The 12671-nt window shown below is 36.7% G+C and overlaps 1 protein-coding gene across 11 annotated transcripts; it reads right to left on the minus strand.

Annotated features, from left to right (window-relative positions):
• Positions 1 to 251: 251 nt before the first annotated feature.
• Positions 252 to 5721, minus strand: LOC107794935 (transcription factor GTE10). 11 transcript variants are annotated; one of them, XM_075239917.1, is made up of 11 exons: positions 5496 to 5691; positions 3435 to 5396; positions 3276 to 3324; positions 3001 to 3156; positions 2099 to 2172; positions 1934 to 1994; positions 1713 to 1787; positions 1516 to 1631; positions 1357 to 1423; positions 1147 to 1277; positions 252 to 1064 (listed from the first exon to the last, which is right to left on the minus strand). In XM_075239917.1, the coding sequence occupies exons 2-11, from the start codon at positions 4692 to 4694 to the stop codon at positions 768 to 770; spliced, it is 2286 nt and encodes a 761-aa protein (XP_075096018.1). In that variant the 5' UTR covers positions 4695 to 5396; positions 5496 to 5691; the 3' UTR covers positions 252 to 767. The 11 variants fall into 11 exon arrangements, with proteins under 11 accessions (XP_075096018.1, XP_016472979.2, XP_075096024.1 ...); XM_016617493.2 differs by having other exon boundaries at positions 1934 to 1997; XM_075239923.1 differs by having other exon boundaries at positions 3001 to 3141; positions 5496 to 5675.
• Between the last annotated feature and the right edge of the window lie 6950 nt (positions 5722 to 12671).

Consider the following 12671-nt stretch of genomic DNA (forward strand, 5'->3'; position numbering starts at 1 on the left):
GACCGGTTCTTTCATACTGCATAAATTGTCTACTACATATACTTTGGGTTGATAGGTACATATATTTCCATTACACCATAAAAGAAATATTCAAGCAATATATCAAAATCATAAGGTAGGTAACTTACAAATAGAAGCCTCTAGAGTTGCATAGTCATCCCTTATAATGAATGAAGAATCCAGCTCCTTATTTTCTGCACAACTATGGCTTCAGCTTGGCAGAGCATTTATCGCAATCAAATCAACAAGTACGAGTGAAAACTTTTATAACTTAAAACAAATTTATACCCATTTGTTTACTCAATACACAAAATCACAGCCCTAAAAACGGGAAAAAGGGAAAAAATAAGCAAAAGGAGCTTTATGAGTGCCTTGGCAGAAGTCAGGATGATTAAAGCTTAAGCTTCTACCAGACAATTATCCTTTGTACTAAATTAAATGAAGCAGCAACCTAAATCTAGATTCGTCAACCCCACCAAAACTGTTTGCAACCCAGCATCTGCATTCCCAGATACTTTGGCTGGACTGCGCCTAACTTATCTTGATTCCTATTTTTACACAAGCTAGAGAAACAACGAGAACAGAAAGGTATAGTGAACTGGACTTTTTTGGCAAATAACGTCTTCTGCAGCAACATTGAATGGAAAAGCATCAAAACTTCAAATCAACATCATGAGGAACAGGCGAAGCATTGCCTGTCAAAGCATGCAAGCATTCAGAATGAAATCACCCGTTATAACTTCTTGATCAGCTCAAGTTTTAAAATCTCAATCAATCTCTCCTTTCTCCGGATCTTTTGATATGTCCTCAGGACAATTTGATAAATCTGGAATACTATGTGATTCATTTTCTTCTTCATCCTCATCATCTCCCTTCATATACAATCCAAGTTGCTCCAATGGGTTACTACTTGCCTTGAATTTGAAACTACCAAGACCATTTTGAGAGTGATCAGGGCTTGTCTCTTCAGTGAACCTCTCTAATTGTTCATCTGGAGCAGCTCTAAACAATTCCAGATCTTCCATAAACTGACTGTTCTCATTGATTTCAACTGTCTTTTCCATCTATTGGAAAAAATACAATTACAAGTTGCACAAGTAGGAGATGATCAAAACTAATCTGACCCCAGCTAGGATATGTCATTACCTTCAGCAGAGCCTGGCGTGCAGCTTCTCTTTCAAGTTCTCGTTTCTTTTTGGCTTCTGCAGCAGCTTCTGCTTCAGCTTTTCTTCGGGCCTCACCTGCGGCCTTAGCTTCTGCTTGTAAGCGGGCTTTCTCTGCATAAGTAGACAGAAATAAACAGGAAGTTCCTGCAAATGTTATTGTGAAATCCGTACAAACTAAAAATAATCAGACCTTCTCGCCTTCGCCTTTCAAGCTCCTCTTTCCCAAGCTTCAGCTTTTCAGGGTCCCACACTTCACCCTAAAATATGGTAAGAAGAAATGTCAGTGCCAAACAAAGTTCCATACAGATAAAATTCCAACAAGGGTGACACCAACAATTGTTAGCCCTACCTTCTCAAGGGTTTTCTCTTGCGCTTTTAATATGGTATCTGCAAAACAACTCCTCAACGACGCTGCACGGTAAAGTTTCTCAGGGGAGACTTGCCTCTCAGGTGGAGCACTCTCCCCTAAAAGATACAGCACACGGTGTGAGATGATGCCGCATAACTAACTAGCACACATTTTCTTCATCAATTACTATTGCTTACCCTCATGATGATCATTGGGTTCACCTAAAATAGACTTTGGTTGTGAATTCCGCTCTGTAAAGCCATCCAAGGAATCTGTCGAACATGAATGCAAAAACAATGTCACACTTGTATTGAGCAAAAAGATTTGGTAAAATCTCCCACTTCCCAGAGAGAACCAAAATGTGCAGCTACAAGAAACAACAGGAAATCAAATCTTGTGGATTCTACAGATTGACAACCTCTACACTGTCGTTGATCGAGCTCTTTCTGTTCAAAGCTCAGCCCAGAACTCACTGTCACCTGCTGAGGAACAGAATCAATTAGCAAGGGAGAAAATAAGTCAGACATGATAATGAGCCGCAAAAGAACCCATAAAATAAGGCAACAAATCCCATCTGTCACACCTTTGGGTTGGTTAAGGGAATTGAACCATTAGCACCATCAGATTCACCACTAGAAGAGCTCCCGGAGTCTGTATCTAAGAAGACAAGCATCCAACAATCTGAGTGAGAAGTAGAAAAAATACTGCCTCAAGTTCACTGTACACACTTCACTTAATCACAGACTGTTTAACAGGCAATGCACTCCTAATTGAGTAAAGCATATTAACTCCAGCTCAAGAGCAAATATAAACCTACAATTATTCCTTGAACCCAAATGTAAGCAAATATGTGTGTGTGTGTGTGTGTGAGAGAGAGAGAGAGAGAGAGAGAGAGAGGAGAGGGGGGTCATGTGTCAATTCGTCAGAGGTACTGGCAGATTTGATAGAAGGGAGACACAAAACTTTTTTCTTTTCTCCATTGTTCTTTTCCTCTCTTTTCTTTTCCTTTTTATTTTGGTGACACCAACAGGATTCTTTCGCACTGCCGTTAAAAACGTAGTTAGATATAGGAAATTGGCCAATACTTTTACATTTATACAAATGGGAAACAACAGGCAACTCATGTGTTATACAGTAAAATCCATCATCAAGCCTATCAGAGATACTGGAGAAGGGAGATTATCTTCACAGGCAGAACGAGTTGCAAAATGATCCACCATCTTGTAAAAATACAGCAACCCTCTCAAAACGAACCAAACACCAATCCACCCAACACTGCGAAGTTCTATTTGAAGAACAAGAAAATTGATTTTCATCAAGTATATCACATGCAAAGAGTTCCCACATGAAATTGCAATAAACCAAAAAAAAAAAAAAGGGCCAAGGATGAAAAAGAAAAAGCAGTCTTTGTGTCTAACGAGATAAAATTTGTAATCAACATAAATAAAGCCACAAGTTATGCAATAATTTCTTAATAGCACAAACCACTAGATGAAGAGCCTGAATCACTTCTAGAACTACTTGAGCTGCTGCATTTATTGTCTCTACGAACAAGGTCCTTTTCAATCTCCATGGGTGTGAAACTTGAGACAGGTGGATCATTTCCTCCAATATCGACTTCCTCATCTGCTGGATCATTGTCTATAAATAAAATTTAAACATACATAGAAGACAGAGAGAATCGGAAACTCTATTAATCACCATATATCAGCTTGACAGCTCTACTTCTTATCTTCAAGCATGTACAAATGAGAAATCACCTTTGCATAGCTGCATGGATGAATTGCTAAAACCAGACTCATTCTGAAGCTGCAGCATATAAAAAATAATATGATAACTTTAATATGCACATAAAGGCATCTTGTAAAGTAATATAAAGAATGAAGTAAGATATTCTGCAATCACATTATCCTATTCACCTCCATCTCACAAGGTTCAGCTTTTGCCTGACTTTTCTGTTTATCCAGTAGATACTCATCCAAGAGCTGCCGTAACTTGTACAGTGTATCATTAGTGAGAGCATCAATATCAATCTCGATCTCATCTTCACTAACTTGACTTCCATGAAGGCTGCTCTCTTTTAGGAAATCAATTATCTTTTCAGGTAATTCAGCCAGCAATGCCTCCAGCTCCATACTGAGTTTATGCTTCTCAAAATCGCTCATGACTTGCTTTACCGGTTCTGATCTACCCTTGTTTTCAAATGGAGAAATTTTCTTCTTCTTATAAGGTGGTACTACTAAAGGAGCTTCACTTTCAGTTTCTAAAATAACACTCGACTTTGAAGGTAAAGGTTCTTCTTCTGCTACAGGAATATTCTTCTCTATCTGTTTCCATCTAACCTCGAAAAATTTGCTAAGTGTTTGAGCCATAATATGAACGTCGTTTCCTGGTGGATTGTATGTCATCGCATTCTTAAAGGTGAGCCTCACATCTGCAGAAAATTCCAAAGGACTTAAATATTCCCCTGACATCAACTTCGATTTTACGGTCCCCAAATCCATTGGATGCTTAATAACAGTGAAATAGTCTGGGATTTTTAGTTTTACCACATCAACTGGCGCATTGAAGACCCAACCATATTGGTGTGACATCATCCGGTTTAGCAGTGTCTCGCATTGTTTCATAAACATCACTATGCTAGTGTTTGAGACAGCCTGTTTCACTGGCTCAGGCCGCCGAGCCCCTAATCCTTTTGTTCGAGGTCCATTTCTTCCTTGAGCAGTCTTTTTCTTTCCGCGAGGTACTTTTGCTTCTTTCATAAAACTCTGAGATACCTCCGCCCCTGGCCTCCTCAGCCCATCACTGCAACTATGTATATCACTAACAGGTGAAAGAACCCCAAAATTTGAGCTAAAAGAAGCAATTTTCTTCTGCAGTATTCTAACATGTTCAAGTTCATTCCTCAACCTTATTTTCAAATCTTTTCTATCGGAGCATGACATCTTGGACAACGACAAGACTTGAGTAGGTACACCAAATTGATCGTAATCATCAGCACTCAAATTAATGCATCTCTTCTTCGGTGCACAAGAATCATCTGAAGCTGTCATTTCAGTTTCAACTCGTCCTGAGCTACCAAAACCCTCGGATTCTGCCATTGTTCCAACAGCATGACGATAATCCGGCACAAACCCAGACACATAACCTCTTGAAACTTTACGTGACTTTCCCATCATTTCACCCGAACCCTTATTAAAACACTTGTTCAATTCCCTCTGCCCAGTGAACTGTACGGGAACAGTAAGTACTATGTGATAAATAAACTCCTAAAGTATGCACATGCCAACCAAGTTTAATCCGTCTCAATAATTAGAAATGAAGCAAAGATGGCACGGTCCTGATTAATTGTTTTGAAGTGATAGGCTTTCGCCTACTAATGGGTATAGATACGCCATCTTGGATCCAAAGACATCAATATCAATACCCCCAGACGACTTTCACAATTTCCACAATGTCGGGATAAACTAATTCGTTATGGTTCTCAGTAGACAAATGGGCAAATTCAATTTCACCGAACAGCAATAATTTTGTCCTTCGTCCAATAGTTAATATTAAGATTTTCCACGTAACAGTAAATTCATCATAGAAACATCTCTTCCCTGTAACCCAATAGGGAGACTCTCATTTATTCCCTATTACGATTTTAACGCATTTGGGGTAATAAATAAAGCATATATAGATTCACATAAACCCTAATTGATATTGGAGACACAAAATTGGAGCTTCAAAATCCAATAGAAAAGTTAGTATGAAGCTGAGATAGAAAATTGATGAAGCTTCTAGAAGAACCCAATATTGAAACCTGGATATCAAAATAGAGCAGGTAGCCCAATCAATCACACCAAACCCTTGAAGAAAACCCTCGTTTGGCTTTCGCTCTTCGCCGCGAAGGGAGAGAGAGAGAGAGAGAGAGAGAGAGAAAATGAGATTGCTGAATTATATACAAAGAACCAAATTTGTAAAGAGAGACAACTTACGAGATTGTTTTTTGCAATTTTAGCCCGCCGCGCTATTAGCTTTTCTTAACCGATATAGTTTTCCTCGTGTTAGTTTTTCCGACGGCTGTTGTTATCTCTCTTTCACACCATCAGATACTGATCCGGCGGCGGCGCTTCTTGTTCTTCCTTTTTCTTTGTTCTTTTTTCCTTTTTTACGATAGTCGATAAATAATAACACGAAATATCTTTTACGGGAGATTGAGATATTAAAGTCATCAATTACTATAATATTTGTATTTCTAAATACCTAATGTATGTTCATATTTTTTAAATTAACGTTTTATGTCGTATTAATAGTAACTAAATTTATATATAAGTTATAGTTATTAGTATTATGAGTATTATACTGGAAAATAAAAACCAAATACATACTAGTAACACAGATTGTATTAGTAATGCAATGTTTTTATATCGTAACTAAGCAACTGCCTTTCTTAGGCTTTCTGAGCATTAAGTCTACGCGTTCCTACATAGGCTCCCTGGACTCCGGTTCCATTCAATTGCAAAGGTAATACATCACGGGATGTGGGGTAGGTGTTGGAATATACTACTCCCTCCGCTTCAATTTATGTGAATCTATTTGACTGGGCACGAAATTTAAGAAAAAATGAAACTTTTGAAATTGCTAGTCCTAAACAAATCAAAAGGGCCTCAGAATATTTGTGTGGTTATAAAAGCTTCTCATTAAAGATAGAAATATAAGTTTAAGCAAAATTGTTACCAAATTTAGAAATGAGTCATTCTTTTTGGAACGGACCAAAAAGGAAATAGGTTTACATAAACTGGAACAGGAGGAGTATTAACTATGGGTTTGGTTTAGATATAGTATTTATTATGGAATAATTGTTTATTCAATTTTAATAAAGTTTTAAATAAATCATATATTAGTCTGTGTCATTTGCTTATATAGTAGATGATCTAGTGTATAGAGTTTAGCTTATACACAGAAGATTAAATCATCGGTTCTTATAAGTATAAAGTTTGAGTTCACAATCTAATGATGGAATTGGACAAACTATCATGGATGATTGTAGCACAAGATTAAATATAATTTATCTTGATTATGAGAATGGTTTAATTCCAACTTCTTGTGCTAGTACATTTTGTATGTATTGAACGAACCAAGTAGAGATAAGTATTTTATACTGACTTAATAAAATAAACTCTCTAGCCATTAAATGTACTTATACTCTTAATCTTGATATAATTATTATTAGATGTGTACATTATTATTGTTTTGATTTATTAAAAGACGAGATTCTTTCGTGGGTCAATATGCCTGATAAATTGGATAATAATAATAATAATAATAATAATAATAATAATAATAATAATAATAATAATAATAATAATAATAATAATAATAATAATAATAATAATAATAATAGTAATGTACATTGGCGAAGTAATAGTTAGTTGATGGAATCCATGTCTCGGTTTAGAGATTGATGATACACCTTTATGAAAGCTTATAAGGTTTCATGTGTAAACCGGGCAGATGAATTTTGTATCCGACACATGAAATAAGTTAAGCGAAAGTCTAAAGGAAATAATCAATAAATTAAATCTTCAGTAATTTAATTTAATTGATTAATATCTGAATCTTAACATGAGGAGTTAAATAAGATTTAATGGATGAATTTCGAAATTGAATAAAGGAGTGCAATTACGAATTTTTAGTGGAATAATTCGTAATTAATTATGGTGGATATTCATTTCAAAAATTAGAAATTAATTTCATAATTGGAAGCCTTATTAATTAAATTTGGTGTTCTCTGGTGTGCCTAAATAATAGGAAATAAAGGAATCCTTTATCTGGTGGAAAAGAAAACCCAACAGGTTTTGGAAAAAAAGTTTTAACGCTTAAAACTTGTGCTATAAATAGATAAGGTTTTCCACCTAGAAGAAGAAGAAGAAGTTGGTGGCCGAAATTTTCAGCCAAGTTTTCCTAGAAATTTCGCCCACACGAAATTACTATTTTTGGATATTATTTGGGTAACACAGTAGAAGACCGTGGAACATTCGGAGATCATGATCGTGGGGGTGGTGGAGATTTCAACGAGACGATGTGAAATTGAAGGCTCACGTGACTGAAGAGTTGTGTTCACGCTTCAAGAGGTAACTCGTGAAATCCCATTTACACTAGTTGTCTAGATTACATGTGATTTTGATACTGGGATTGCTTCCGCTGCATATAATAATCTTTCAATTGGTATTAGAGTCCACTCACATCTAATTATATAACTATGTTTTTCATGAAACAAGAATACCGTGTTTATGTGCGTTTTTGAATTACATGTATATGTTGTTTTCTGAAAGATTGCACTGCTGTTTTGTGAATTAACTGTGCAAAATTTTTGGATTATTCTTGTAATCGTGAGATATCTATTTTTTTTATTGATATTTTATTGAGATGATTTGGATTTTTTGGGTAAACCCTACAAAAAAACGCAAAACGTTATTTTGATCGAATTGCCGGTATTTTCGGAGGTCATGAACTTGGCGGACTCCGATTGAGCTGAAATTTGGTGGGTTCATCGGAAATGACGTGGTGAGAAAAACTCACTGATTTAGCAATGAATCAAGGTGTTTTTCGGTGTTTTGAGGTCGTTTGGACTGTGTTTTGGAAGTTTTTCTATTTTTTGGAAATTATTTCTTAATAATTTTAATTTGTTTTTAATTCAATGGTGGTGGGGGTGAATCCCCATGGTCTCCATGATTAAATACTGATGATATAATGAGTTTACACATTGGCTATTAGTAAATAGACATGTTGTATTAAATTCAATGTAGGATTTTATTGACTAGGTCTTACGAGGTATACTTGATATAATTATTTTGTAAGAAAGTGAAATCACATGTTTGATATCATGGATGACTAATGATTGGTGCATTTGGCATATTTGTGCATAAAAATTTCTCAAGATTTAGTTTATGTTTTTATGCCCTACGTGTTTACTAGTCTTGGATTTTCGATGAAAAATTTTGTTCTCTGGTTGGAGGTTGTAATTAAGTGAAATATGACAGTATTTTGTACGAGTTTTATATTATTGGCATGACTTTTAAGCTGTGGTCCATAATCTGCATGTATCTTCACTCGTAAATTGAAAATTTTGTGAGTAATAAATAGTTACTACTAAAGTTGTTTATTTATTTGAACTCATGAAAAATTCTTAATGAATTTGTACATGTGAAATTATGTTTATTCATGGATTGAGGATTATGATTAATAAGTAGGATCCACAAAATGGTCTATTTATTTGAGTCATTAAAATATGCTTAATGTACCATGTGAAAATTATTCTTGATAAATCTACATTAGTGGTGGAGGTTCTTAACTAGAAAAAGAGTTTTATCTTTGGGTACTAGTGAGATCAACTCCACCCATGAGCAGAGATATTGGGATTTTCGCCAAATGGAAGAAAATATAATATCTTAGATTATTCTTGTGTATTTAATAAAAGGATAGTTTATTGCAAAAGGAGATATCATGTATCCTAAAAATAGGAAGAACATAATATATGCCTTGAGCTCATAGTATAATTATAAGGAGAATGGAAATCAATATCATATTTATTTTGATTCATGAAACTACTTAAAACGGTTATTCTCCGAATTTGGTTACAGGTTGGTTGAAACGACCGACCAGTCGTTTGAGAGTTATATCCCCGTTCCCCCGTCCTATTTTTATGTGTTCTTCAGCTGTATTTTGACTTACCGGGTTAGTTAGTTCGGATCCGGAGTGATTTTGGAGTAAGTTGAGACACTTAGTTTCTTTTGTGAAGGCTTAAGTTAGGAAATTTGACCTGATGTTGACTTATATGTAAACGACCTCGAATTTGAATTTCAGTGGTTCCGTTAGCTCCGTTAGGTGATTTTGGACTTAGGAGCGCGTCCGGAATACGATTGGAGGTCCGTGGTAGAATTAGGCAAGAATTGGCGAAAGTTGGAAATTTGGCTATTTTAGCCGGCTGCGAGAATTTTGATATCAGGGTCGGAATGGAATTCCAAAAGTTGAAGTAGGTTCATGGTGTCATTTGTGACTTGTGTGCAAAATTTGGAGTCATTCGGACGTGATTTGGTAGGTTTCGGCATCATTTGTGAAATTTGAAAGTTTAGAAGTTCTTAGGCTTGAATCCGAGGGTAATTTGGTGCCTTGATGTTGTTTTGATTAATTCGAAGGCTCGACTAAGTTTGTATGATGTTATAGGACATGTTGATTTGTTTGGTCGAGGTTCCGAGGGCTTCGGGTTGATTCCGGGTGGTTACCGAAACAAAATTGAAATTTGAAGGATTTCTGAAGTGGTGTGGTTATGGTGTTTTCGCACCTCCGGTGGGGGGCCAGCAGGTGCGGACCGCAGAAGAGAAAAGAGGCTCGCAGATGCAGGTAGGAGTGGTTTGGACTGGAAGTGCATGTGCGAGATTTGAAGCGCACATGCGAGATCGCAGATGCAGTATTGGAGCGCATATGCAGAAAGACGCATGAGGATTGATGATCGCAGAAGCGGACAAGGCCCGCAGGTGCGATATTTTGACGACAGTTGCGTATTTTGAGTGAGTAAGTGGAATCCGTACCTACAATGGATTTTCCGTAGGCGTGGCATCTCAGAAGCATGTATTTTGCCGTAGATGCAATTTTGTTGGGCAGAACCTATAAATTAAAGACTTTGCGAATTTTGCTCATTTCCACCATTTTTTGAAGACGGGTTTTGGAAATTTTGGAGGGAGATTCAAGGGGTTTTCAGTGAGGTAAGTTGCTTGAGCTCTAGTACTCCTATATATGGTGTTTTCCCGATGTTTAATCAATTAATTAGTGGAAATTAGGGGTAAAAATGAGGGGTTAGGGCTTGGGATTTTGTAGAGTTAATTTGAGGACTTGAGGGCCCAAATGGAGTTAAATTTTGATAATTTTTATATGTATGGACTCGTGAGTGAATGGGCTTTCTAGTTTTGTGACTTTTATCAGATTTCAAGACGTGGATCCGGGGACCGGTTTTGAGCGGATTTTAGAATTTGTGTTCAATTAAGTAATTTTTCTTGTGGAATTGGTTCCTTGGCCTATATTGATTGTATTGTATTGCTTTTGGCTAGATTCGGGACGTTTGGAGGTTGATTCGAGAGGCAATGGCGTCGCGGAGTAAGATTTTGGCTTGGTTTGAGCTAAGTAAGGCTTCCAAACTTGATTCTGAGGGTTTGAAACCCAGAACTATGTGTTATGTGATTAGTATTGAGGTGAAGCACATGCCAAGTGACAGGCGTGCGAGCGTGCACTGTGAGAATTGTGGTTTGGCTCATTCCATGGCACCGTTTAGTGACTTTTTCTTGCTAATATTCGTGTTTCCATCATGTGATTAAGTAAATGAGCTGTAAATCATGCTAGATATCATGTTACGGATTTACACCGATACTGTTGGGATCGGAGTGGTCGTTTCTTGCTGTCATCTCACTAGTTTCATTGATATTATGTAATCAGTCTTATTCATGCATTTCATATCATGTCTTAGTCTCAATTGTTATTTATTGGCCCATCATATCATTGTTCCGGGCTAGTCTTCATGGCATTCTGAGCTTGTGTGTGAGACTAGAGAGTGATGACTGAGTAAGGCCGAGAGCCTGATTATGAGTGACAGTTATGGGATCGGGCTGCACGTTGCAGCGGTTGTGTTGATGACTATGATAGCGCTTGGTCTGTACGAGCCCCTCCGGAGTCTATAACGCACACCAAATGAGTGCAGTTGATATTATTGAGGGATGGATCTTCCCTGAACATAGATCTTGTCCGAAGCATTTATACCTGGAGATGAATCTTCTCTACAGTGCTGGAATGGCCTTCCTCGGTACTGAGTGACTGTTGTCAGTGATTGTATATATTCCGGGATAGATCTTTCTTGGGCCGGATGGCCATATACAGTACCGAGTGGTTGAGCAATTGAGAGTGGAGGTACATAGTGCATTTTCATACATTCTGTGCATTGGCACGTAGAGATTAGCTGAGCTTTATACCTCACATTGTCCATATTTGTATTTATTTTACTGCTGTTGATACCCAATTTTTTCCTATAATATTTTAAATTGCATATATACCTTCAAAACTATGCATTAGCATCAATGGATATTTTTTCATAATTTTTATATTTTAAAATTAATTTATTCTAGTATTTTATTAATATAAATAATTATAAAACTGCATCACAAATGATTTTAAAATATTTCTTTATTTAATATTACTATTTATGGTCCTATTAAGTCCAAATTATTTCACAAATAGCCAAATTATCACCTTTTGGTTATAATTACAATAACTTTGCAATTATAGCCCATGCATATAATTTTTGCGTTATTTTATCAGAAATTAGTCCATTATATTTCAAAATACTGAAAAGTATTTTTTTAAAACATTTCTACGCATGAAAATCATTTTTATAATTAGTTAATTATTTTACAAATTAATTTTCAATTGTTTTGGGTATTTAATAAACAACCCTTTTATTTTCAATTTTAGCCTAAATAACCAGCCCAACACCTCTTTATAAATTAGCCCAAAACCGTAGGCCCAAATCATTTACCTGCCCGACCCAATGCTTAGCCAATCTGGGCCGTTGATATTTTTGATCAACGGTCCAAGATTTTCCTACCATAATTAAACTAACCAAACCCCCTAACCCTAATCACTTACTCCCTTCCCCCACCGTCACGCTTCCCCTTCTCTCTCAAACGCTCTCTAGCGGAGCCCTAATTTCCCCACCGTCGCCGGCATATACTGCTATTCCATGGTATTTCTTCATCACCTCAAGCCTCTACCGACCTCCTATTTGCTATGGCTTATCCGTATCCTATATTCTTCAGGAGATTTTAAGGGACCTAGGCAGGTCTTTTATGCACCTTTGGATTTCTTGCCTGTTTCAGGATTGTGACGACCCGGCCAGTCGTCTCATGAGTTACCACTCCGTTCTCCCCATTTCTGCTTCTTTATGCTTTATTATCCGTGTTATGTGGTATCGGGTTGGTCGGATCGAATCCAGAATGATTTTGGGTAAAGTTTGAGATACTTAGTCTCTTTTGAGGAAGCTTAAGTTGGAAAAGTCAACCAGATATTGACTTATGTGTTAGAGGGCTCATATGTGAGTTTCGATGGTTTGGTTAGCTTCAGGAGGT

Source organism: Nicotiana tabacum, chromosome 20, assembly GCF_000715075.1.
Source record: "Nicotiana tabacum cultivar K326 chromosome 20, ASM71507v2, whole genome shotgun sequence".
NCBI lineage: Eukaryota > Viridiplantae > Streptophyta > Magnoliopsida > Solanales > Solanaceae > Nicotiana > Nicotiana tabacum.

What these genes read in the sequence shown, in the direction of transcription:
- LOC107794935 (XM_016617493.2), bottom strand. Translation starts at nt 4,694, where the DNA reads ATGATGGGAAAGTCACGTAAAGTTTCAAGAGGTTATGTGTCTGGGTTT. An exon ending in ATCCATGCAGCTATGCAAAG is followed by an intron (nt 3,157 to 3,275) that starts GTGATTTCTCAT and finishes TTTTATTTATAG; the next exon opens with ACAATGATCCAGCAGATGAG. An exon ending in CACGCCAGGCTCTGCTGAAG is followed by an intron (nt 1,065 to 1,146) that starts GTAATGACATAT and finishes TTTTTCCAATAG; the next exon opens with ATGGAAAAGACAGTTGAAAT.